This window comes from Ovis canadensis, chromosome 15 (genome assembly GCF_042477335.2).
Source record: "Ovis canadensis isolate MfBH-ARS-UI-01 breed Bighorn chromosome 15, ARS-UI_OviCan_v2, whole genome shotgun sequence".
NCBI lineage: Eukaryota > Metazoa > Chordata > Mammalia > Artiodactyla > Bovidae > Ovis > Ovis canadensis.
The window spans coordinates 63,606,635-63,631,662 of NC_091259.1; the positions used below are offsets into that span (position 1 = coordinate 63,606,635).

The 25,028-nt window shown below is 50.7% G+C and overlaps 1 protein-coding gene across 5 annotated transcripts in view; it reads left to right on the forward strand.

Annotated features, from left to right (window-relative positions):
• The window catches only part of MYO7A (myosin VIIA), a 113,343-nt gene that overhangs the window by 71,076 nt on the left and 17,239 nt on the right, over positions 1-25,028 (forward strand). For 2 of the 5 annotated variants that reach the window (XM_069555469.1, XM_069555467.1), the window contains exons 32-45: positions 10,000-10,170; positions 12,554-12,671; positions 13,408-13,534; positions 14,695-14,864; positions 15,747-15,937; positions 16,635-16,759; positions 17,437-17,594; positions 18,552-18,705; positions 20,038-20,193; positions 20,710-20,815; positions 22,522-22,635; positions 23,729-23,816; positions 23,997-24,103; positions 24,769-24,954. In XM_069555469.1, coding sequence (XP_069411570.1) covers positions 10,000-10,170; positions 12,554-12,671; positions 13,408-13,534; positions 14,695-14,864; positions 15,747-15,937; positions 16,635-16,759; positions 17,437-17,594; positions 18,552-18,705; positions 20,038-20,193; positions 20,710-20,815; positions 22,522-22,635; positions 23,729-23,816; positions 23,997-24,103; positions 24,769-24,954 — 1,971 coding nt within the window. Of the gene's footprint in view, positions 1-9,999; positions 10,171-12,553; positions 12,672-13,407; positions 13,535-14,601; positions 14,865-15,746; positions 15,938-16,634; positions 16,760-17,436; positions 17,595-18,551; positions 18,706-20,037; positions 20,194-20,709; positions 20,816-22,521; positions 22,636-23,728; positions 23,817-23,996; positions 24,104-24,768; positions 24,955-25,028 lie in introns of all 5 variants that reach the window. The other 3 variants (XM_069555466.1, XM_069555468.1, XM_069555470.1) reach the window with 3 other exon arrangements.

Sequence of the window (25,028 nt, forward strand, 5' to 3'; positions counted from 1 at the left end):
TATGTGAACATATATTCATTCTTCTCTGGATTCTTTTCCCATATAGCTTATTAGAGAGTATTGATAGAAATCCCTGTGCTATATAGTAGATCCTTATTGATTATCTATTTTATTAATACACTTAGTAGTGTATATATGTTAATACCAACCTCCAAATTTATCCCACACTCTTTTCCTCTTTGGTAACCCGAAATTTGTTTTTGAAGTCAGCATGTCTTTTTCTGTTTTGTAAATAAGTTCATTTGTATAATTTTTCTTAGATTCCACATATAAGAGATATCATATGATATGTGTCTTTCGTTGACTTACTTTACTTGGTATGATAATCTCTGGGTCCATCCATGTTGCTGCAAATGACATTATTTCATTCTTCTTAATGGTTGAATAATCTATTGTGGGGCTTTCCAGATGGCTCAGTGGTAAAGAATCCACCTGCCAAGCAGGAGACGTGTGTTCGATCCCTGGTTTGGGAAGATCCCCTGAAGAAAGAAATGGCAATCCACTGCAGTATTCTTGCCTGGGAAATCCCATGGACAGAGGATCCTGGTGGGCTATAGTCCATGGGGTTGCGAGAGTTGGACACAACTTAGCAACTAAACAGCAATATTTTTTCTGTGTGTGTATATATATATGCATGACATATTTTTGGACTTCTCTGGTGGCTCAGATGGTAAAGAATCTGCCTGCAGTGTGGGAGACCTGAGTTCGATCCCTGGGTTGGGAAGATCCCCTGGAAAAGGGAATGGCTACCCACTCCAGTATTCTTGCCTGAAGAATTCCATGGACAGAGGAGCCTGGCTGGCTACAGTCCATGGGGTTGTAGAGAGTCAGACATGACTGAGCGACTAACACTTTCACGGCATATTCTTTATCCATTTCTCTGTCGATGAACATTTAGGTTGCTTGGCAGTCTTGGCTATTATAAACAGCACTGCAGTGAACACTGGGGCACATATATCTTTTCAAAGTATGGGTTTCTCTGGATATATGCCCAGGAGTGAGAATGTTAGATCACATGGTAGTTCTATTTTTAGTTTTTAAAAGACCTGTCATGCTGTTTCCATAGCGTGCTGTGCTTAGTTGTTCAATAGCCATGCCAAATTTACATTCCCATCAGCAAGGTAGGAGGGTTCCCTTTTCTCCATATCCTTGCCAGCATTTATTACTTGTAGACTTTTTGAATATGGCCTTTCTGATTGGGTGTGAGGTAATACTTCACTGTAGTTTTAATTTGTGTTTCTCTGATATAATTAGTGATACTGACCATCTTTCATGTGCTTTTTGACCATCTGTATGTCTTTGGAGAAATGTCTATTTAGATCGTCTGCCCATTTTTTGATTAGGTTGTTTGTTTGCTGCTGAGTTGCGTGAGTTGTTTGTACATATTGGAGATTAATTCCTTGCTGGTTGCATTGTTTGCAAATATTTTCTCCCATTCTGTTATCTTTTTGTTTTGTGGGTGATTTCCTTTGCTGTGCAAAAGCATTTGAGTTTCCTATGTGTTTCTTTTCGTTTTTATTTTCACTACTCTAGGAGATGGATTGGAAAAGATATTGCTGCAATTTATGTCACAGAATGTTCTGCCTATCTTTTCCTCCAAGAGTTTTGTAGTATCCAGTCTTACATCTAGGTCTTTAATCCATTTTGGGCTGATATTTGTGTATGGTGTTAGAGAGTGTTCTAATTTCATTCTTTTACATGGAGCTGTCCAGCTTTCCCAGCACCATTTATTGAAGAGACTGTCTTTTCTCCATTGTGTAGTTTTGCCTCCTTTGTCATTCATTAGTTGACCAGAGGTGCCTGGGTCTATTTCTGGACTTTCTATCATGTTCCATTGATCTATATTTCTACTTGTGTGCCAGTGCCATACTGTTTTGACTGTAGCTTTGTAGTAAACAGTCTAAAGTCAGAGAGCCTGACTCCTCCAGCTCCGTTTTTCTTTTTTCTCAAGATTGCTTTGGCTATTTGGGTTCTTTTGTGTCTCTATACAGATTTTAAAGGTTTTTATTTTAGTTCTGTGAAAAATGCCATTGGTGATTTGAGAGGGATTGCATTGAATCCATAGATTGCCTTGGACAGTATAGACACTTTGACAATATTGATTCTTCTAATCTAAGAACATGGTGTATCTTTCCATCTGTTTTTGTCACCTTCAGTTTCTTTCATCAACATCTTACAGTTTTCAGAGTACAGGGTTTTTGCCTCCTTACATAGATCTATTCCTAGGTATTTTATTGTTTTTGATGTGATGGTAAATGGGATTGTTTCCTTAATTTCTCTTTCTGATTTTTGTTGTTAGTGTATAGAAATGAAAGATATTTCTTCATATTAATTTTGTAGCCTGAAACTTTACCAAGTTCATTCATGAGCTCTAGTAGTTTTCTGGTAGCATCTTTAGGATTTTCCATGTACAGTAGGTCCCCTACATTTGAACGAGTTTTGTTCTGAGGTGCATTCATGAGTCTAATTTGTTTATGTCTGACAGGTATCCAACTAACGCAATCAGCTATATAGTAGTGTACTATATAGTCTTATAGTACTTTTCACACAAATAACACATAAAAGACAACAAAATAAAACATTTCTAATCTTGCATGTAGTACCTTCAAAGTACAGTACAACAGCTGGCATAGAGAGGCTGGCATTGAGTAAACAGGCAAGAAGGTTATGGCCTGAAGGAGGGAGAGGAGGTGGGAGATGGTAGAGCTGAAGGGTCACCAGCACCAGGAGATGGAGGGCAAGCTGCAATCTCACTCACGTCTGACACTGATGGCACAGGTTCTGGCTCCTTGCTGGATTCAATTCTATCTACCCTCTTGAAAAAATGATCCAGTGATGTCTGGGTAGAAGCTCTTTTTTTCTCATCATCATGACACAGTGGCCCTGGATGGCATTCTAAACAGCAGCTGCAAGCTTCGTGCACTGTTCTGTGCTTAGGTTCTGTGCCTCAAAACTGATAGTGCCTCCTCAAATCCAGAAGATCTTGCCATTCCCTGTGTTGTGAATCTGTTTGGTTACTTCTTCCTCTTGTCTCTGTCCTTTGTCTGGGCCTCCAGTTCCATCAGGTCTTCAGTAGTAAACTCCTTGTGTTGCATAGCAAGGAGTTCAACAAAGTCATCCTCTTGCAAATCTAGCTTGAAATAAAGATAAAGATGTTGAGTTCATCTACTGTACGCTGTACAGTACTGTGCAGTAAAGTACACAGACGTACAGCCACTCGGAGAGGGTGCACACACGTGACAATGTATGCCAGATGCATGAACTGACTTATGTGCCTGGACATGCAAACACGTGTACTCCTTTGAAAGTTCACAACCTGAAGGTTCGTATGTAGGGGACTTACTGTGTAGTATCATACCATATGCAGACAGTGACTATTTTACTTCTTTTTCAGTTTGGATTCCTTTTATTTCTGTTTCTTCTCTGATTGACATGGCTACAACTTCCAAAACTACATTGAACAAAAGGGGCAAGAGTGGACATCCTTCTCTTGTTTTTGGTCTTAAAGGAAATACTTTCAGTTTTTCACCATGGTGAAGGATGTTAGATGTGGTTTTGTCATATATGGCCTTTTTTATGTTGAGTTAGTTTCTCTCTATGCCCACTTTCTGGAGAGTTTTGATCACATATGGCTGTTGAATTCTGTCAAACGCTTTTCCTGCTTGTATGAGGTTGACCATATTGTTTTTATTCTTCAGTTTTCTGCATGTATTAGGTTGATCATATTGATTTGCCAATATTGAAGAATTTTTGCATCCCTGGGATAAATCTCACTTGATCATGGTGCATGAGCCTTTTACTGTAGTGTTGAATTTGGTTTGCTTGTATTTTGTTGAGGGTTTTTGTGTCTGTGTTCATCAGTGATTTTCTTCTTCTTGGTGATATCTTTGTCTGGTTTTGGTAACAGGGTGATGGTGGCCTCATAGAATGAGTTTGGGAGTGTTGTTTCCTCTGCAATTTTTTGAAACAGTTTCAGAAATATAGATGTCAATCCTTCTCTAAATGTTTGATAGAATTAGTCTGTGAAGGCATCTGGTCCTGGATTTTTTTGTTTGTTTGAAGTTTTTGAATCACAGTTTCAACGTCAGTACTTGTGATTGGTCTGTTCGTATTTTCTATTTCTTCTAGGTTCAGTTCTGGAAGATTGTACATCTCTAAGAATTTGTCCATTTCCTCTAGACTGTCCATTTTATTGGCATATAGTTGCTTGTAGTAGTCTCAAAATCCTTTGTATTCTGTGGTATTGTAATTTCTCCTTTTTTCATTTCTAATTTTATTGATTTGCCCCCTCTCCCTTTTTTTTCTTGATGAGTCTGGCTAAAGGTTTATCAGTCTTATCTTTTTGAAGAAGCAGCTTTTAGTTTCATTGATCTTTGGGATTATTTTCTTCGTCTCTATTTCATTTATTTCTACTCTGATCTTTTATGATTTTCTTCCTTCCACTAACTTTGGGCTCTGTTTGTTCTTCTTTCTCTAGTTGCTTTTGGTGTAATGTTAGATTGTTTATTTGAGATTTTTCTTCTGATGTGATGTAAGATTGTGTTGTATAAACTTCCCTCTTGAACAGTTTTGCTGCATTCCACAGGTTTTGGATTATCATGTTTTTGTTTTCATTTGTCTCTAGGAATTTTTTGATTTCCCCTTTGATTTCTCCATTGATTATCTAGTAGCCTATTGTTTATCCTCCATGTGTCTGTGTTTTTTTTTTACATTTTTTTCCTTGTTGCTGATTTCTAATTTCATAGCTTTATGGTCAGAAAAGATGCTTGATGTGATTTCACTTTTTATTTATTAAGGCTAGCTTTATGGCCCAGCATGTGATCTACTCTGGAGAATGTTCTGTGTACACTTGAAAAGAATGTGCATTTGCTGCTTTTGGGTGAAATGCTTTATAAATATCTGTTAAAGAAGAGGAGCTAAAAAGCCTCTTGATGAAAGTAAAAGAGGAGAGTGAAAAAGTTGGCTTAAAGCTCAACATTCAGAAAACGAAGATCATGGCATCCGGTCCCATCACTTCATGGGAAATAGATGGGGAAAGAGTAGAAACAGTGTCAGACTTTATTTTCTTGGGCTCCAAAATCACTTTAGATGGTGACTGCAGCCATGAAATTAAAAGGTGCTTACTCCTTGGAAAGAATGTTATGACCAACCTATACAGCATATTAAAAAGCAGAGACATTACTTTGCCGACTAAGGTCCGTCTAGTCAAGGCTATGGTTTCTGCTGTGGTCATGTATGGATGTGAGAGTTGGACTGTGAAGAAGGCTGAGTGCCGAAGAATTGATGCTTTTGAACTGTGGTGTTGGAGAAGACTCTTGAGAGTCCCTTGGACTGCAAGGAGATCCAACCAGTCTATTCTGAAGGAGATCAGCCCTGGGATTTCTTTGGAAGGAATGATGCTAAAGCTGAAACTCCAGTACTTTGGCCACCTCATGCGAAGAGTTGACTCATTGGAAAAGACTCTGATGCTGGGAGGGATTGGGGGCAGGAGGAGAAGGGGATGACTGAGGATGAGATGGCTGGATGGCATCGCTGACTCGATGGACGCGAGTCTGAGTGAACTCTGGGAGATGGTGATGGACAGGGAGGCCTGGTGTGCTGCAATTCATGGGGTCGCAAAGAGTCGGACACGACTGAGCGACTGAACTGAACTGAACACCTGGTCTAATGTGTCACTTAAGACCTGTGTTTCTTTATTGATTTCCTGTCTGGATGATCTGTCCATTGACGTAAACGGGATGTTAGGGTCCTCCACTATTAGTGTGTTACTGTCAATACATTCTTTCATGGCTGTTAGCATTGGCCCTATATACTGAGGTGCCCCTATGTTGGGTGCCTATATATTTATAGTAGTTTCTTCTTGGATTGACTCCTTGGTCATTATGTAGTGTCCTCCTTTGTCTTTTATAACAGTCTTTATTTTAAAGCCTATTTTGTCTAATAGGAGTGTCACTACTCCAGCTTTCTTTTGATGTCTATTTGCATGGAATATGTGTTTTCATCCCCTCACTTCCAGTCTGTGTATGTCCCTACATCTGAAGTGGGTTTCTCGTAGACAGAATATACATGGGTCTTGGTTTTGTATCCATTCAGGTAGTGTATGTCTTTTGGTTGTAGCATTTAATTCATTTTCATTTAAGGTAATTACCAATATGTATGCTCTTATTGGGAGAAGGCAAAGGCACCCCACTCCAGTACTCTTGCCTGGAAAATCCCATGGATGGAGGAGCCTGGTAGGCTGCAGTCCATGGGGTCACTAAGAGTCAGACACAACTGAGCGACTTCCCTTTCACTTTTCACTTTCATGTATTGGGGAAGGAAATGGCAACCCACTCCAGTGTTCTTGCCTGGAGAATCCCAGGGACGGGGGAGCCTGGTGGGCTGCCGTCTATGGGGACACACAGAGTCGGACACGACTGAAGCGACTTAGCAGCAGCAGCATGCTTCCCAGGTGGCGATAGTGGTAAAGAACCTGTCTGCCAATGCAGGAGATGTAAGAGACACTGGCTCAGTCTCTGGGTTGGGAAGATCCCCTGGAGGAGAGTATGGCAACCCATTCCAGTATTCTTGCCTGAAGAATCCCATGGGCAGAGGAGCTTGGCAGGCTACAGCCCATAGTGTCGCAAAGAGTTGGACACAACTGAAGTGACTTAGCACTCACTTACGCATGTTCTTACTGCCATTTTGTTAACTGTTTTGGGATTGTTTTTGTAATTCTTGCTTCTTCTCTTCCTTTTTTGTTCTCTCCCCTTGTGATTTGATGACTATATTTAGTGTTGTGTTTGGATTCCTTTTTCTTTTTTTTGTGTGTATCTCTTGTAGATTTTTGGTTTGTGGTTACCATGAAGTTTCAATATAGCAGTCTACATGTATCCATGATTGTTTTAAGTTGCTGGTCGCTTCATTTCAAATGCATTTCTAATATCCTGCATTTGTACCCTCTTCTCACAATTGCTGGGCTTGATACCATCTTTGTGTGTAAATGATTTCCTATGTTTACTGTATGTTTGCTTTTACCAGTGAGCTTTCCCAGTCATTATTTTCTTGTTTCTAGTTGTAGACTTTTCTGTCTAGAGAAGTTTCTTTAGCATTTGTTGCAAAGTTAGTCTGGTGGTGCTGAATTCTCCTAGCTTCTACTTGTCTGTAAAGCTTTTGATTTCTCCATCAAATCTGAATGAGAGCCTTGTTGGGTATTCTTGTTTGTAGGCTTTTCCATTTCATCACTTTAAATATATTTTGCCTCTCCTTTCTGGCCTGCAGAGTTTCTGCTGAGAAATCAGCTAATAACATTATGGGTATTCCTAAGCTGCTTTTCCCTTGTTGCTTTTAATATTTTCTTTTTGTCTTCAGTTTTTGTCAGTATATTAATATGTATCAGCATGTTCTCCCTTGAATTTATCCTGTATGGGACTTTTTGCTTCCTGGACTTGGGTGGCTGTTTCCTTTCCTGTATTTGGGAAGTTTCCACCTGTTATCTCTCCAAATATATTCTCAGCCCTTTCTCTCCCTTTTCTTCTGTGACCTGTATAACGTGAATGTTAGTGTGTTTAATGTTTTCTTAGAGGTCTCTTAAACTGTCCTCATTTCATTTTTTCCCTTTATTCTTTCTGTTCTATGGCAGTGATTTTCACCTGTGTGTCTCCTGGCTCACATATCCTTTCTTCCGCTTCATTCTATCTTTCCTCCTAGTATATTTTTCATTTCAGTTATTGTCATCTCTAATTTTCTTTAAATTTTCTAGCCCTTTGTTAAACATTTATTTCATCTTCTCCGTCTGTGCCTTCATTCTTTTTCTGAGATCTTCGAGCATCTTTACCATCATTACTCTGAATTCTTTTTCAGGTAGGTTGTCTGTCCCCCCTTCACTTAGTTGCTCTTCTGTGTTTTATCCTGTTCCTTCATCTGGAACATAGTCTTCTGCTGTCTCAATTTGTCTTTCTGTGTTTGCAGCCCCACAGGCTGCAGGATTATAGTTCCTCTTGCTTTTGGTGTCTGCCCTCTGGTGGACAGGGCTAGTCTAAGAGGCTTGTGCAGGCCTCCTGGTGTGAAGGACTGGTGCCTGCTCACTGGTGGCCAGAGCTGGATCTTGTCCCTCTGGTGGGCAAGGCTGTGTCAAGGGGTATATTTAAGAGATGGCTGTGGGCTCAGGAAGACTTTAAGCTGCTGTCTGCTGATGGAATGGGGCTGTGTTCCTGTCCTTTTGGTTGTTCGGCCTGGTGCATCACAGCATTGGCACCTTCAGCTGTTGAGTGGGGCCACATCTTGATGTCAAAATGGTGGCCTCCAGGACAACTCTATGCCTAAGAATACCCAGTCCCTCCCCTACAAGTGTACTTGTCCTCACAGTGAGCCATGGTTGTCCTCGCTACCTCCCCAGGAGACCCTCCAAGACCTGCAGGCTCCTATGGAGCTGCTACTTTGCCCTGGGTCCACGTGCATGTGAAACCTTGTTTGCACCCTCTGAGACTGGAGTCTCTGTTTCTCCCAGTCCTGTAAAATTCCTGCAATTAAGCCCAGGTGGCCTTCAAAGCCAAATGCTCCGGGGGCTCCTCCTCCCTTGGTCAGACCCCCATGCTGGGGAGCCTGACATGAGACTCAGAGCTCTCACTCCTATGGAAAAGCTTCTGCAATGTAATTATTTTCCAGTTTGTGGTTGCCCACCCAGGATATATGGGATTGGATTTTACGGGGAATGCACCCTTCCTACTGTCTCACTGTGGCTTCTTTGTCTTTGGAAGTAGAGTATCTTTTCTGGCAGGTTCCAGTCCTTTTTTGTTGATGACTCTCCAGCAGTTAGCAGTAGTTTTGGTGTTTTCATGAGAGAAGGTGAACTCTGGCCCTTTCAGTCTACCATCTTATTCTGTGCATCCTGCTGCATTGTTCTGAATTACTCTAGAAACTTCTCTAAAGGAGTAAGAGATCCACTCATTTAGACCAAAGTCTGCAAACATGTATCCTTTTATCTCTGAGGACAGGATCGATGTGGGTGCTTTGTTTTTGATGGTTTTATGACATTTATGGTTCTGCTGAGTGATTAGATGGAGGAATGAGGATGGAAACGAAGGGAAGTGTTGGCGGCAGAGGCAGCAATGGTGGAGGTAGTGATGGCGTAGGTGATGGTAAGGGCAGTGATGATGATGGTGGTAAGGATGGTGGTGGGGATAATAATGGTGGTTTTGGTGTTGGTGAACTGATAAGTGAGTGAGTGAAGTCGCTCAGTTGTGTCCGACTCTTTGTGATCTCACGGACTGTAGCCTACTGGCTCCTCCATCCATGGGATTTTCCGGGCAAAGGTACTGGAGTAGGTTGCCATTTCCTTCTCCATGGTGAACTGATATTCAAGTAGAATTTATTAGTATAGCCATATCAGTTGCTAAACTTTTGAAATACTTTAAGCTGGTTGGAAAACTACTGTCTTCAAGGTGCCCAAGAGTCTTTCTCTATGGCTCCTGCTTCCAGAGCCCAAGGGAGCCCCAGGCAGGCATCTCTGGGGCTGCCATGCACCAGGCTTAGGCAGAAAAGGGGCAAATGCTTAGTGCCCACCTGGCACTCTGCAGCCTCTGCTGTATAGCCCAGTGGTTGCTCAGTACCTTGACTATCCCCAGGTAGTGTCGTGGTGGTGATGGAGGTAGTCACGGTGATACATCCACCTACTTCTGACAGTCTCACACCCAGGCCTCCTATTCTCCAGGGCAGGCCCTTCTCACCAGGCTGAGAATGTAGTGGCTGACCCAGTACCGATGGGCTGGCTGGTCTCTCTGGGTCAGCTCATGTGCCCCTGGGCATAGTCCAGCTCTGTGCTGGTGCTGAGAGGGGGATCCAGGAGCAGGCAAGGGGGACCCTGCGCTTGGGCTGCTCATGGTTCCAGCAAGCAGACGGGAGCTCCTGGTGAGTCAGGCAGAGCACAGAGTCCCCAGGGCTGGGTCTGAAAGTACAGGAGGCTTGGTGGCCCGGAACAGCTTCCCAGAGCTTGTTTTGATGAGCTCTCCACCTCCCTAGGAGGATGACCTGGCTGAACTGGCCTCCCAGCAGTACTTCGTGGACTATGGCTCCGAGATGATCCTGGAGCGCCTGCTGAACCTCGTGCCCACCTACATCCCTGACCGCGAGATCACGCCCCTGAGGACGCTGGAGAAGTGGGCCCAGCTGGCCATCGCGGCCCACAAGAAGGTCAGAGGGCTGGGGTTTCGAAGGGAGGGCTTTATGGTGACCTGGATGAGGGGTAGGGACCTGAGAAATCAAAGGGGTCACAGCTCTTACCCGACATCTGTCTGTCCATGGGACTGGGGGGACAAGACGGCACCTTGACTTCCTGGCTCCCAGTGGCCTTTCTCCACTGTGCACATCGGTTCACTGGTGTTTTGTGCCCTCTACTCTGGGCTGGACACGAGGGACACAGATGGATGAAATCCTCCTGTGGGTCAGGAGGGTGGTTGCACATTAGAGAAGCTTCTAGGAGGTGCACCTCCTTTCTCCCTGGAAGAGCTCTGGCCCAACTTCCTGCCTGGGGAATTTGAGGTACAGGCCTTCCTCTGCCTCTTATTTGAGGCCCCAGGCCCATAACCAGCCCTGAGTAGCTCTGTTCTAAACTAACAGACCCACCCCAAGTAGGGCAGGGGGGGCCTGGTGGGGTGGGGGGACTCTGGCTGCTGGAGGGGACCCATAGGCCACCCCCCAATCTCCAGGCCCTGGTTGTAGAAGACCAGAATCATCTTTGCACACAAGCTGTCAAGGCTCCAAGATCAGTGTGTCTCATCCCCTTCCCCATGCGGCCTCTTTCCTAACCCGGGAGCTCCATAGATCTCCCCCTGAGCTCTGCCTTCCCTGGTGAGCTGCCCACAGGTCTCCACCTGTATCACCTGTACCTGAATGCTCCTGGTACCCCCTCTGCTTCTAGGCTTGGCTCACCCCCAAGGACCTTCCTGTCCTCAGCGTTCCCAGAAGAGATGCATGTTCTCCTCCCCTCTCTGCCTCTCTCTCTGACATTGGCAACCTCCTCTCCCTCACCCCTCACTCTTGGTCAGCTGCTGAAGACCCCAGCAGCTCCAGCCTCCGTCCCCACCTCGGCTCTTCTGCCTTCCCCGGGTCCTCAGTGTCCACCACCAAGGTGCATGTGACATGTGGCCTGTTCTGGGTTGGGTGCCATTGTTCATGAATTCCTTTCGTTTGGGGTGCTTGTCATATATTGGGCACCGCAGCAGACCCTGGAGACTCAGCTGTGGGCAAAACAGGTGTGCTCTCTGCCCTCCCAGAGCCCATGACTGAGCTCACTGGGTCTCTGCTGGATGGTGGTGTCCTGGCCTGCGTGGTCCAGAGCCCTGGGCCAGACCCCTGGTATGGTGGATAGATGTGAATTAGTGTGATTATTAGGGTCAGAGGGGCAAACATATTTTATTTTGAGATAATTTCAAGCTTATGAGAAAGTTGCAGGTTAAAAAAAAATAGACCTGCTGTGTACAGTATACACGTCACCCAGATTCACCAGTTGTTAACACTGTCCCACTTCTGCTGTGACTTTCCCAGCACACATACCCACTATTTTTTCTGGGCTATTGGAGATTAGCTCAGATTTGAGGCACTGAGCCCCTTGTTCCTGAATACTCACAACTCCTGGTTTTTCTTTTCTTTTTTCTTATTTGGTTGCATCAGGTCTTAGTTGCAGCGTGTGGGATCTTGGTTACGTCATGTGGGTCTTGCCTTGCAGCGCATGGACTCTCTGGTTGTGGTGCACGGGCTCCAAAGCACACAGGCTCAGCAGTCATGGCTCGTAGGCTTAGTTGCTCAGCGGCATGTGGGATCTTAGTTTCCTGACTAGGGATCGAACCTAAATCCCCTGCATTGCAAGGTGTATTCTTAACCACTGGACCACCTGGGAAGTCCTGCCATCCTGGGATGGCACCACTTCTGGGCCCTCTTAGTGCATGGAAATGCAACCGCTTAGGTGTTGACACACGTGTCTTTATCCGTGCTTGTATTTGTAGGTGATAAAAACCGTAAGTTCATTCTGATCACTTCAGTCCTACTTCAGTCCCACCAAGTTCTTGTTAAAATGCAGCAGGATATTTTCAGACAATAAAACATTGGTGCATTCATTTCTTGTGGAAGTGTCAGATTGTCCCCCAGCTGCTTGCCCCCTTCAGGCTCCAACCATTCTCCACGCTGCTGTCTTCCTAACTCTCAGGTTCACCTGTCAGTTTCCACTAAATGCCCAGCCTCACAGTGTTGGGTGGCCTCACCCACAGTTCTGTATGACCTGGCTCCTGCCCACCCGTTTCCTACTCCCTCTTCTTGGTCATGTCTGGCACCGCTCCCCCACCCTTAGCCACTCATGTTCTTGTTCCCCAAACACCTCTCCTGCCTGCTGCCCTTGTGTCTCAAGGGCTCACTGCTCTTGGTGGAATCAGAGGAAGACAGAGTGATGGGGTCGCTGCGGGCTGGTGGGGTGAGGTGAGGCCGTGGTGCATACAAGGACATAGCCCACTTCTGGCTTTGGGGACAGGGACAGAGCTTGTGCCATGTCTTTTCTCCCCTGTCCTTGTCTGTGCGCCTCCAGGGGATTTATGCCCAGAGGAGAACTGATGCTCAGAAGGTCAAAGAAGATGTGGTCAACTATGCCCGCTTCAAGTGGCCCTTGCTCTTCTCCAGGTTTTATGAAGCCTACAAGTTCTCAGGTACCCCCAGCCCTCCTGCCTCCCGTCCCTCCCTCGAGGGCTCCAGCTCATAGCCAGGGGAGGGGAGTGGCCGGGGCCAGACTCCCCGATCAGCCAGCCTTCTGCTCGTGTGGCCACTTGGTCCCCAGGTCTGTGCACTGAGTGGGTCCTCCCTCTCTGCAGTCCAGTAGGGCTCTGTGGCACTTGGTAGGTGCTCAGCCACACACTGGGTGGAGCAATTGAGTATTGTGATCATTAAAACACCTACTGTGTACAGAATAGGGTGGCTGACCCCATGAAGTTGAGAGTGGATGCAGCCTTCACAAACCCACACGGGCCATTTGCTTAGTCATCCTTGGGCGTCAGCATCAGGCACCTGCTCCATACCAGGCCCTGTGCTGGTGCTGGCTTTGCAGAACCACAAATATCAGGTTGGAGGGAACCCTTGGGGCTCAGTTAGTGTGACCCTCCCCACTCCATATCCTACCACACTACTCTCAGGGCCTTGTCCCAAGTCGCACAGACCCATGGTAGGGACAGTGTGTAAATCCAGTTCCTTAATCCAGCACTCTCTTCCCACCACACCTGGGGTTTTGGCTTGTGGGGAAGTTGTGTTCTCTAAGTCTCAGTTTTCCCATCTGTAAAATGGACATCAGTATACCCCGCGCTGGCCATTTCCATGGTGGTTATGAGGATTGGGAAGGGCTGGGGCTGGGACTGGGCTGGCGCCCTCTCAGTGCCCCTGTCTCTGCCCCAGGCCCCAACCTCCCCAAGAACGACGTCATTGTGGCGGTCAACTGGACAGGTGTCTACTTCGTGGATGAGCAGGAGCAGGTGCTTCTGGAGCTGTCCTTCCCCGAGATCATGGCTGTGTCCAGCAGTAGGTCAGTCTAGCCCCTCACATCCCGCTTTAGTGCAGGGCGGGGACTTGTCCGGAGCTGCACAAAGGCCAGTGGCAGGGGTGGGACTCAAATGCGGGGTCCTGATTCAACACTTTCTGAAGTGAAGCGGGCAGATGGAGACACAGTCAGACAGAGCAGGGAGGAGAGGGCCCCGAGGTCTTTCCTGCAGGTCATGGGGGCCTTGGAGGGAAGCCCCCGCCTCACAGAGGACATCACCAAGATGCAGAGACAGGCAGTGGCCTGTTCTGCTCGCACGTGATTGAGAGCATGTGCTGTGCCCTGCAGACCCCCAGCACCTTCCTCCCAGTAGGGTCGGGGGTGGGTCTTCATGGCATATTCCTGGTTGTGCTGAGATGGACTTGGGTGGTTAGAACAGTCAGGGACGGTCGAGCATGTGCAAAAAGAGCTGGCCTGACATCTGGGGGCCTGAGTGGGCTTCACCTCCATGTCCTCATCTCTCAAATGGAGGTCTTAACTTTCCTGCAATAACAGAGTAACAGTGGTGAGGAATAAATGCCACAGTTGATGGGAGTCTTTGTAAACAGAGAAGCACGGTGCATATGGGAGCAGTGTTGGGAGTGGGTCCTGCAATGGGTTCGTCCATGCAGTGCCTCCCCCCCATCCAGGGCTTGTAGGAGTGTCTCTGAGCTGTGTCCAGTGTGGACCAGAGTTGGGTCATGTCCAGCTCTGACTGAGCACCTGGGATGCCGTGGTGCCAAGATAATCCTTGTTCTCTTGTAGCTGCAGTTGAGAGGGGAGATGGACATCAAATAAGCCATTTTTTCAAGTAGGGACCAGTGTGCTGAGGTCTGTGGGAGGGCTTCCTGGAGGAAATGGTATCTAGGCTGAGCCCTAAAGGGTGAGTAGGAATTAGACAACAAAAGGGAAGTGAGCTCCCCAGGCAGGCCTCCCCAGACCATGCATGACTCTGGCCCAGCCGTGGCTGACTCAGGCTGAGCCGTGGCTCCCGGGGCCCTTTGTCACCCTGGCCGGGCCAGCCTCTCTCTGGCCAGGCCACTCCTGACTGGGCTGGCCTTGGTCTCCTTTAGGGAGTGCCGTGTCTTGCTCTCACTGGGCTGCTCTGACCTGGGCTGTGCCGGACTGACCCCGACGGGGCCCTGTTCTCCGTGTTGGTCCTGCAGGGGAGCGAAGCTGGCGGCTCCCAGCTTCACGCTGGCCACCATCAAGGGGGATGAGTACACCTTCACCTCCAGCAATGCTGAGGACATCCGTGACCTGGTGGTCACCTTCCTGGAGGGGCTCCGCAAGAGGTCTAAGTATGTAGTGGCCCTGCAGGACAACCCCAACCCTGGTGAGTGGCTCCTGGCACCAGCTGCTGGTTCCCAGGTCAGGGTGTTAGGTAGATCGCATGCCCTGGCCTTGGCCTGATGTTCAAGATCTCGAGTGCCTGTTACTCTGCCTTCCCCAGACACCTGCTGGGCCAAATGGACCAACAGCTCACCTCTGTGTCTTTGATCTGTGCCCTGTGGGAAACCTTCCTCCCCCTGATCCTAAATACTTATCACCTGCCACCTTCTCCACATGAGATCAGGGGTTCCTCCTCAGCGTTCCCCAAATACCATCTTCAAGTGATGACAGCATTAGCAACTATAAACCGTGTATCCCTGGTCCATAGGCCTTTGAGGTCCTGGGCAGAGCTCGAGAAAGAGAAGAACCCCAGCCCTGCCATCGCAGTGAGGGGGTGGGAGCAGACCGTGACAGTCCCTGTAACAGAGCAGTGACCTGGGAAGCTCAGAGGCTATGGGAACCTGGATAGGGGGGTGGCCCCCATGCAGCCTGGGGTTCAGGAGGGACGTTTGTGTGAGCAGAATGTTTGGGGCAGAGAGGGTCACAGAGCAGAGGCTGGAGAGCACTGGTTGGAGGCTGGAAACTGCAGATAGATCGGTTTGGCTGAAATGGGTGAGGGAAGGGGGAAGGGGCAAGAAGGCGGAGCCAGAGGAAGTCAGGAAGACAGTCCTAGCAATAGGCCTCGTGAGCCTGTCGAGGAATTTCTTTTAGGACAGTGAGGAGCCACGGAAGGCTTTCGACCAATGACCGTGTCTGTGCGGGGGGTTGTTCCAGTGGGAGGAGAGGCTTATAGATCATCAACCCAAATAAAGGTGTTCCAACCCACCTCTGACCTCTCTGCCCCTCCCCTGATACCCGTGCGGCCCCGCCCACCTCTGCCTTCCAGCCGGTGAGGAGTCCGGCTTCCTCAGCTTCGCCAAGGGGGACCTCCTCATCCTGGACCACGACACGGGCGAACAGGTGATGAACTCGGGCTGGGCCAGCGGCATCAACGAGAGGACCAAGCAGCGTGGGGACTTCCCCACTGACTGCGTTTATGTCATGCCTACTGTCACTATGCCACCGAGGGAGATTGTGGTATGTGGCCTGGCTGGGGGGTAGTAGACGGATGGGAGGCTCCTCTGGTCCCTCCTTGTCTTATTCCCACATCATAAAATAAGAGTGGGGGATTACTGTAGATTCATGCTGTGCAGCTTCTGTGAAGATGATCCAGGGGTCTCATGGGACCACAAACTTAAGAGTTGGGGCAACTATTAAACTGGTACCAGGTGGAGAAGAGCCTAGAAACTGCTTCAGATGAGGACCTGCCCTGGCTTGGGGATCAGAGGAGAGTGGCCTAGGGGATGGGAGGATGGGGATGGGGCTTGCACTGTCTAAAAAGGCAGTGAGGTCAGAGCTGGGAAGGTAGGCCCTGGCTCCTCTGGAATCCCCCTCCCATACCCCCAGCCAACACTGAGGACTCGGAACCCAGCTTTCCAGGTGGTTCCTGAGCCACTTCTCTCACGGTGTCCTCTGCCTTCTCTAGGCTTTCTGATGACCCCACCTTGTTCAGACAGGGCACTGATGGAAGGTTCTTAAGCCCAGCATGGTGGAGGCAGTGGTAATGTCATAGGTTCCCCAGAAGGAAAGGAGCTCCTGGGTCAGACAGGCCCAGGGCCCACCCCCATGAAGGCAGCCTACCCCAGCCCCAGTCAAGAAGGCTCTGGGCTTTACCATGTTGATCCAGGGCCCCTAGCTGGAGAGCTGACTTCAGCTCCTGTCTCTTGGTCTCTAGGCCCTGGTCACCATGACCCCCGACCAGAGGCAGGACGTTATCCGACTCCTGCAGCTGCGAACGGCAGAGCCCGAGGTGCGCGCCAAGCCCTACACGCTGGAGGAGTTTTCCTACGACTACTTCAGGTGATGGGGAAAGGGAGACAGGCGAGGAACTACAGGCTTCTGCTACTCTCCGGCCTGCGTAGCGGGGTCACTTTGTGGAGCCCCCATCTATGAGAAGGGCCCAGGTCAGAGGGAGCCAGAGGGCAGTTTCAGTCTATCGAGGTGACCCTTCTCATGTCGTGTCATCTTATCCTTCCTTCCTTTAAGATCCTGTGACTGTGCCGCCCTAGGTGGAGTCCTGGGCACTCAGGATGCGAGCCTGTTCTTGCCTCATGGACTCTCGGTCCTGGTGGGGAGGCAGGCGTGAAACCAGGCAGCTGTTGTCTTGTGTGCCCGGTGTTGTGATGGAGATGCTGGGTAGGGGTGGAGATGGAGAGGAGGCTTCCTGGGGGAAATGGTGTCTGGGCTGCCGGGTGGAGGAGTGCCATGGGCAGTGCATGCCATGGCCTGAGCAGAGGGAGAGAGAGAAGCCAGGGCGAGCAGGCTGGGGAGGTAGGCAGGGCTGGCCGGGGCCAGCCTTAGTGTCTCCATTTGTCAGCTGAGAAAGTAAGGCTGGGGCAGAGCTGGTGAGTCATCCCAGGTCACAGGGGACAGCAGGGAAGTGCAGGGCCGGTTCCCTATGCTCAGCCTCCTGCACGGGGTGGGATGGGGCTGGAGTTATAACCTGGGCGTCAGTGCCGACTGTCTGTGCTCCTCAGGCCCCCACCCAAGCACACACTGAGCCGCGTCATGGTGTCCAAGGCCCGTGGCAAGGACAGGCTGTGGAGCCACACGCGGGAGCCGCTCAAGCAGGCCCTGCTCAAGAAGATCCTGGGCAGCGAGGAGCTCTCGCAGGAAGCCTGCATGGCCTTCATTGATATCCGCATCCACAGAGGGTTGGGGGTGACATGGAGGGCAGGCAGGGGCCACGGGGAGGGGTCCCCCAGGGGAAGGTGGGACCAGGCTGGGCCTCTAGGGTTTTTGTCACCTACTTCCTTCCGAGGAGCCCTGTTGGGGCCTGGGGTGACTCCCTCACCAGGGTGCTGGGGGCTGCCCCGTCCACTGTCTCCTTACATCCTGTCATTTGGTTGATAGATTTAAACTGTGCCGTGTGCTGGGCCAGGCATGGAGACACAGGGGTGAGCAGACTCTGGCCTCATGGTGCCCGTAATTGAGAGGGGAGACATGCCGGTCAGGGTCAGTGCTGTGATGGGGCCCAACAGCACAGTGGCCTGACCTGGCCTTGGAGAGAAGGGAGGGCTTCCTGGAGGAAATGACATCTAGGCTGGAGACCTGCCCGGGCCCGTCAAAGGCTTCTTGATGAAGGCTCCCAGGCAGAGCTGGGTGAGATGGGTGAAGAAGGTTCCTGACAGAGGGAGAAGCATGCATAAAGGCCCTGAAAAAACAGAGCCTGGCTGTTTCCAGGGCACAGATTAACTCAGCACAGCTAGAGTGCTGAGTTCAAGAAGGGAATTCAAAGGCCTGGGCCAATGGATGAAAGGTACCCCAGGGTTGTTAAGAAGCTCGGATTGTGTCCTGCGGCCAAGGGGAGTGGTACAGTTGGATCTGGGATTTGGAAAGTTGGTTCTGGTTGCTCTAAGGATTCTTGTTGTGAGGTTGGGGCCTGGAGCAGGGTGGCCAGAGGAGCTGGGGAAAGAGGCTGGGCAGCAGGCATGCAGAGCAGTGTTGGCACACTATGCCCATCTGCTGGGTGAGCAGCCTGAGGCCAGGGCCACAGGGTCAGGGAGGGGCAGCCCCTGTTGGAGAGAGTGGCCACCTGCCTCCCGGGCCAGTGCTTCCTGATTGGCCACGGCCTTCCTTGACGGCTCCCCACCTGTGCTCAAGTACATGGGCGACTACCCGTCCAAGAGGATGCGCTCAGTCAATGAGCTCACCGACCAGATCTTCGAGGGAGCCCTGAAGGCTGAGCCCCTCAAGGACGAGGTGTATGTGCAGATCCTGAAGCAGCTGACTGACAACCACATCAGGTTAGCCGGGGTGGTGGGAGGGCGAGGGGCAGGCCCCCACCCCTGGGGCTAACAGCTGAAGGTAAGACAGGGAGCTCACTCCCTGCCGAGGCAGCAGCAGCTCTGCCTGGGAGCCTTCATCCTTCACTTGGAGCAGGAAGGTGTCCTCGGGGCTCTCCCTCAAGGTCCATGGAGGAGGGTCAAGAACCAAAGGTGGTGGCTGTGCCCTTGGAGTCTATCCTCCCGCAAGTTGAACAGCCCCAGCTGCTCCTCATTTCCCGCTGCCCACTGCCTGGACGCCCTCCTCTGGACACCTGTCTCCAGCCCAGGTGCCGCTGTCTGCCTGCGGGTGCTTCTCCTGAGCAGTTGTCCCATCCCTCACTCAGGCTGAGCAGGCTGGCTGTTAGAAGCTCCGGCTATAAATTCTCATGGGCTGGGGGTGTTGGACCCCGGAGGGTGTCACCTCCTCCCTGATGGCCCAGACCGTGGCAGGAGGGGGAGTCATGCACATGCTCATCTCAGAGCCAGAGGCAAGCCCCACCCTCTCCCCTTATTCCTAGGCCTCCAACTCCCTCCCCAGCCTTGTCACTCTCTCCATCTCTTACACAAATCCACCACTGGACCGTGTCAGATCTTTTCACACAGCTAAACTTTTGTACATGCCACAGCCAAGAAAACCTTTCATATCTGCTGCATATTAGAATTTGCCTCATCCTTCAGAGCCTGGATCAGATGCCACCTCCTTCTGGAAGCCCTCCAAGCTTCCCTTTTTCCAAGCCCAAGGAGCTCAGAGGAGTGCCTGAGGGAGCTCTGGGGCTGGTCTAACTCAGTGCTACTCAAGTAATCATGCTCATTGTGCTCAGCTGCTCAGTTGTGTCTGACTTTGCAACCCCCTGAACCATAGCCTGCCACGCTCCTCTGTCCATGGAATTCTCCAGGCAAGAATACTGGAGTGGGTTGCCATTTTCCTCCTTCAGGGGATCTTCCTGACCCAGGGATCGAACCTCTGTCTCCTGCTTCAAGTAACAGATGAGTTAAAAAGCTCCTGCTAGAATAAACCACATACTGCTTCCTTCATAGGAAAGTCTTGCTTAAAAAAAAAAAAACAACAAAAACTTAACTGAACCAGAGTGCTTGGTTACATACTGATTTTCATTTTGGTACAAGCACTTTACCTCCGAGTGACAAGGAAGTGTGTGGCCTGGGGTAGGTTGGTCGACCCCACTTTGAGTAGCACTATTTGGATCTGTCGAGTGGGTGGGTCCATGTTGGTCTCAGAGAGGGGTGGGGGTGAGGGCAGGCATGTGCTGCCCTGGTGAGGAGCCCTGCTGGACACCAAGCCTCTTGCCGCAGGTACAGTGAGGAGCGGGGCTGGGAGCTGCTCTGGTTGTGCACAGGGCTCTTCCCACCCAGCAACATCCTCCTGCCCCACGTGCAGCGCTTCCTGCAGTCCCGCAAGCACTGCCCACTTGCCATCGACTGCCTGCAGCGACTCCAGAAAGCCCTGAGGTATGGCCGTCTGCAAGGGACAGGGGGCAGCAGGCAGTATGGGCACTGGGATGTGCTTCTGGCCACATGGGCTAGGGGGACGAGTCCCTTGGCGATGCTGAGGTCATGACCTCACCATCAGTGGTTGGGACTCATCTTTGGGGTCCCCCAGTGCCCTGTAGACAAAGGTTGCAGTGCCTAGTACCATTCTGGACAGCTTGAGAGTCTGGTTGCTCAGAAAGCTGTTTTCTGTCAAGTCTGTTGGGGAGGCAGACACCTGGGTTGCACTGCATACTCTGCGAAGCTCACTTGCACCCTTTGCTTTGTTTGGTCCCCTCTGCATCCCTATTGGTGGGCACCATTATCATCTCGTTTTACAGACGAGGAACAAAAGGCTTGAGTTTGTGCCTGTCGCCTGGTAGGAAGTGGTGGACAGGGATTAGGACTGGGGTTTGCCTGACTCCGAAGTTCCCTCTGTTCTCTGCTTCCCACGGCTGCCTCCTGACTTGGCCCCTCCCCCCCCGACCTGGTTTTCAGAAATGGGTCCCGGAAGTACCCCCCGCACCTGGTGGAGGTGGAAGCCATCCAGCACAAAACCACCCAGATTTTCCACAAGGTCTACTTTCCTGACGACACTGACGAGGTAAGGGGCTCTGGCTTCGTCGTCTGTGGGGGCCCCTGAAGGACCTGGCTCCCTTGGGGACATGGGGCGGCCCTGATGCCTCTCCCCTACCACCCCTATCTTTGCCCCCATTCTCGTGGCCTTCAGTGGAATTGGGGCCATAGACTCCTTGGGTCAGGAGCCCTTGGGTTCCTGGTCTAGCCTCCCACTAACTGGATCAGCTTCCTTGACAAGGTCATCCCTCCCTTGTCTTGCAGAAACGTGCTTTCTGCCTCCGAGTTGAGCTCTGTCTTTCTCCCTCCGAGTTGAGCTGTGTTGATGTCACCTCCCCGGTGCCCATTCTGTTCCTGGGCACAGGCCTGCCTGCTCCACAGCCCCAGACCTCCCCTGTTATCCTAAGTCCACTCTCCTGCAGACCCCTTCCCTCCTTTTCACTTGACTTGTGAGTCCCCTCTGCCTTGGTCCCCTGGGCAGAGGTCTTATTCGTCTTCTTGTCACACCCATTTGGTCAGGCTGACTTCTGATCTGCACCCCCTTCCCCATCCCAGCACAGCATCTCATTCAGATAAACAAGGCCAACATTGAAACTTTTGGTTTGAAAAGCAGCTTAAAAAACTTGTCTAGAGACTAGAGACTCAGAAATACTATTATAGGATTCTAGACACAAGGACAGAAAATCTTGCTAAAATCCTCTCCTGTCCCCGGTGGTAGGTTACATGGAACATCCTCCCCGACCCCCAAACCACCCTCCTCCTTCTAAACCTCCCCGGACTCGCCTATCCCTCCCAGCCCGTCTGGGCTGCTTCCTCCCTCGTGACGCTCACCTTTCTGGAGTTTGTTTTCTCCCTCCTTCAGTCTCTCTTCTTCCACCGCCTGCCCCCCCCGCTGCAACACCCCCCCCCCCCCCCCCCCCCGCCGCCCCTGTCTCTTCTGCGCTTCCTTGGCCTCCGCCGACACTCATGCTTGTACAGCCACACTCAGGACCCTGGAGGCCAAGGCTTGGAACTGCCTGGGGGGTTGGGAAGGGCACTATCTGGGAAGATCCAGACAGAAGGTGCTCTTACTTGTTTTTAAAATTTATTTTTAGTGGAAGTACAGTTCATGTACAATATTATGAGTGTCAGCTGTACAACACAGTGATTCACCATTTTAAAGATGATTTTATTATTTTGGCTGTGCTCGGTCTTGGTTGCTGCGCAGACTTGTCTCTAGTTGCGGCGAGCGGGGGTTGCTCCTTGTTGCGGCATGGAGTATTCTCACTGTGGTGGCTTCTCTTGGTGCGGAGCACAGGCTCTCGGGACACAGCCTTCGGCATTTGTGGTTCCTGGGCTCTAGAGCACAGGCTCACTAGCTGTGGCTCACAGGCTTTGTTGCTCTGAGGCATGTGGGATCTTCCTGGATCAGGGTTTGAACCCGTGCCTTCTGCATTGGCAGGCAGATTCTTTACCACTGAGCTACCAGGGGAGCCCATGAATCACAGTTTTTCAAGGTTGTATTCCATTTGAAGTTATTATAAAATATTGGCTATATTCCCTGTGTTGTACAGTATATCCTTGTAGCTTGTTTATTTTATACATAGTAGTTTGTATACCTAAGCATTGTGCTGCGCTCTGGCGAAGCCCCCTCAGAAGGAGGGTGTCTTGAATGGGAAGGGGCTCTATCTGAGGCCCAGCCATTAGGGTTGCAAGAGGCCCTGCCAGAGCCAAGCAATTGCCTTTCTGCACCAGGCCTTCGAGGTGGAGTCTAGCACCAAGGCCAAGGACTTCTGCCAGAACATCGCTGGCCGGCTGCTCCTCAAGTCCTCTGAGGGATTCAGCCTTTTTGTCAAAATTGCAGATAAGGTGGGTCATGGGTGGTCATTGGTTGCTAATCTACCTGCTGTTGGGCTGTCTACTGGGAAATTTGCTGGGCCTCTGGGAGCTTATGGAACAGTGCGGGTAGGGAGAGAGACAGAAGGGAAGGATGGGGCAAGAGAGGAAGAGGCACTCTTGCACACGGCCTCTGATTCTGCCTCCTCCTTACATTCCTGCAGTGGCCCCTTCCATGCAGCTGCTGTCCCTATATCTCTCTCCTCTGAGCCATTGCACAGCCTGGCTACAGCTCTCTTGGGAGCCACATGGCACTCTGTGTTCTGGACACACTAGGCTCCTCACCCTGCCCCCCGACACATGTACTTTCCAGATTTGATTTGACTGGTCCCTCAGCTCCCAGGCTGTCAGTTCACCTCTGAAAAAGCCCTTGAAGAGAGAGGGTGACTATCCCCACTAATAGATCACAAGTCCCTGGGCTCAGAAAGGTTAAGTAACTTATCCCAGATCACACAGCAGGGACTCAGATCCAGGTAGGTGTGGCTCTGAAGCACAGGGCCCTGCCTCCACCCCTCATTGACTCCCATGGACATAAATATGGGGGGACAAAGGTCCAGCTTTAAAGCCCTTCCCTTGGGGGCGTCCCTGACCCTTGCACAGATCAGGCACTTCCTCTTGTTGCTCACCCAAAGTTCTGTGTGAATTCATGTCTGTCTCCTCACTAGTCTGACCCCTCACTAGTCTGACCCTGTGCTGGACACTGTGACCCGAAGTGATTGAGTGAGGTCCTGGACCTGGGCAGGAGGGACCTAGAGTCTGCGGGTGGCTCAGGAAATGGATGCCAGAGAACGTCCAAAGCAGGGACTGGGCTCCCATCTCAGCCTTCTTTCCCCAGGGTCCTAGGGCAGTGATCAGTGACTCTGCTGAATGAGTGGAGTCACTGTCACTGGCCAGACACTCAGCAGGCAAAACTGGGGCACATGGGGCTGATCCACAGACACCCACCCTGGCTGCAAGCAGGAATCTTTCTGGAGAAGGGGTTGTCGGGGAGGCCTTGGGTGGGAAAATCAGAGGACTCAGTATTGCTCAAATTAAAATGAGTGGACTAGAACGACCGTGTCCCTAGGTTATCAGCGTCCCTGAGAATGACTTCTTCTTCGACTTTGTACGACACCTGACGGACTGGATAAAGAAAGCCCGGCCTGTCAGGGATGGTAACGTGAGGCTCAGTCCTGGGATTGTCTGAGGTCAGGGGCTGGCAGGTGCTGGCTGAGTGCCACACCTGAAGTCCATGTGGGTGGGGCCCCAGGCTGGGGCTTCCTCTAGGGCTGGTGCTGGGTGGGACAGCCCTCTGTGCTGGCATCTTCTGGGTGACCGCCTGCCCTCTGCCGCAGGAGTCGTGCCCTCGCTGACCTACCAAGTGTTCTTCATGAAGAAGCTGTGGACCACCACCGTGCCGGGGAAGGACCCCATGGCCGACTCCATCTTCCACTATTACCAGGTGAGCTGCCCGGGAGCTCTGGGCTGTGCTTGTGCTGCTGCCTTGAGTGCTGACTGTGGGGCAGAGGCCTGCTGAGTAGACCTCAAGGTGGCTGGGTAGCTCCTGCTCTGCAGCGTGTCTTCAGGGCGTCCTCGGATCCCTACTCCTCAGAGAGTGGGTAAGACGGTTGTTAAGTTTCCAGGAGCCCGTGGGCAGCATTAGAGGCTTCATCTTTGCTTTCGGTCAGCTCATCTTCAACTGCGGTTCTGGGTCTGAAAGGTGGGGGAGGGGCTGGTGCTGCTGAGGAAGCCTGTGGGTCTCAAGGGAACACAGTGGGAGGCGGCCAGTCACAGAGGCTTTTTCCCAAGAAAGGGCTGGCCTGGAGGGGGTGCTGGAGTTATGGAACAGTCTCAGGCGCCCCAGCTGGTCCCTCTGAGTGTCTTCATCTTTGAAATGGAGCTGCTTGCCTCACTGGACTGTTATGAGAGTAAATGAGATGATATTCACCCCGGCTCTGATTTAAAACTGTAAAGCGCTGCATCTGTGCAGTATAAGGCTGTTTCCCTGTCCTGTGCCTCCCTGCCTTGGGGAGCAGGTGGACCCAGCCTCATGGTGGGGGTGTTTAAGGGGAGAAGCCTGCTTCCTCCAGGTGCCTCCATGCCTGTGACCTTCTCTGTCTCTGGCAGGAGTTGCCCAAGTACCTCCGAGGCTACCACAAGTGCACGCGGGAAGAGGTGCTGCAGCTGGGGGCGCTCATCTACAGGGTCAAGTTTGAGGAGGACAAGTCCTACTTCCCCAGTATCCCCAAGCTGCTCCGGGAGCTGGTGCCCCAGGACCTCATCCGGCAGGTCTCGCCTGATGACTGGAAGCGGGTGAGCACAGAGGGAGACAGTGGGAACAGGCCCCCCCTGCTTCCGAATGGGTCTCTGGACACCCCAGGGTCAAG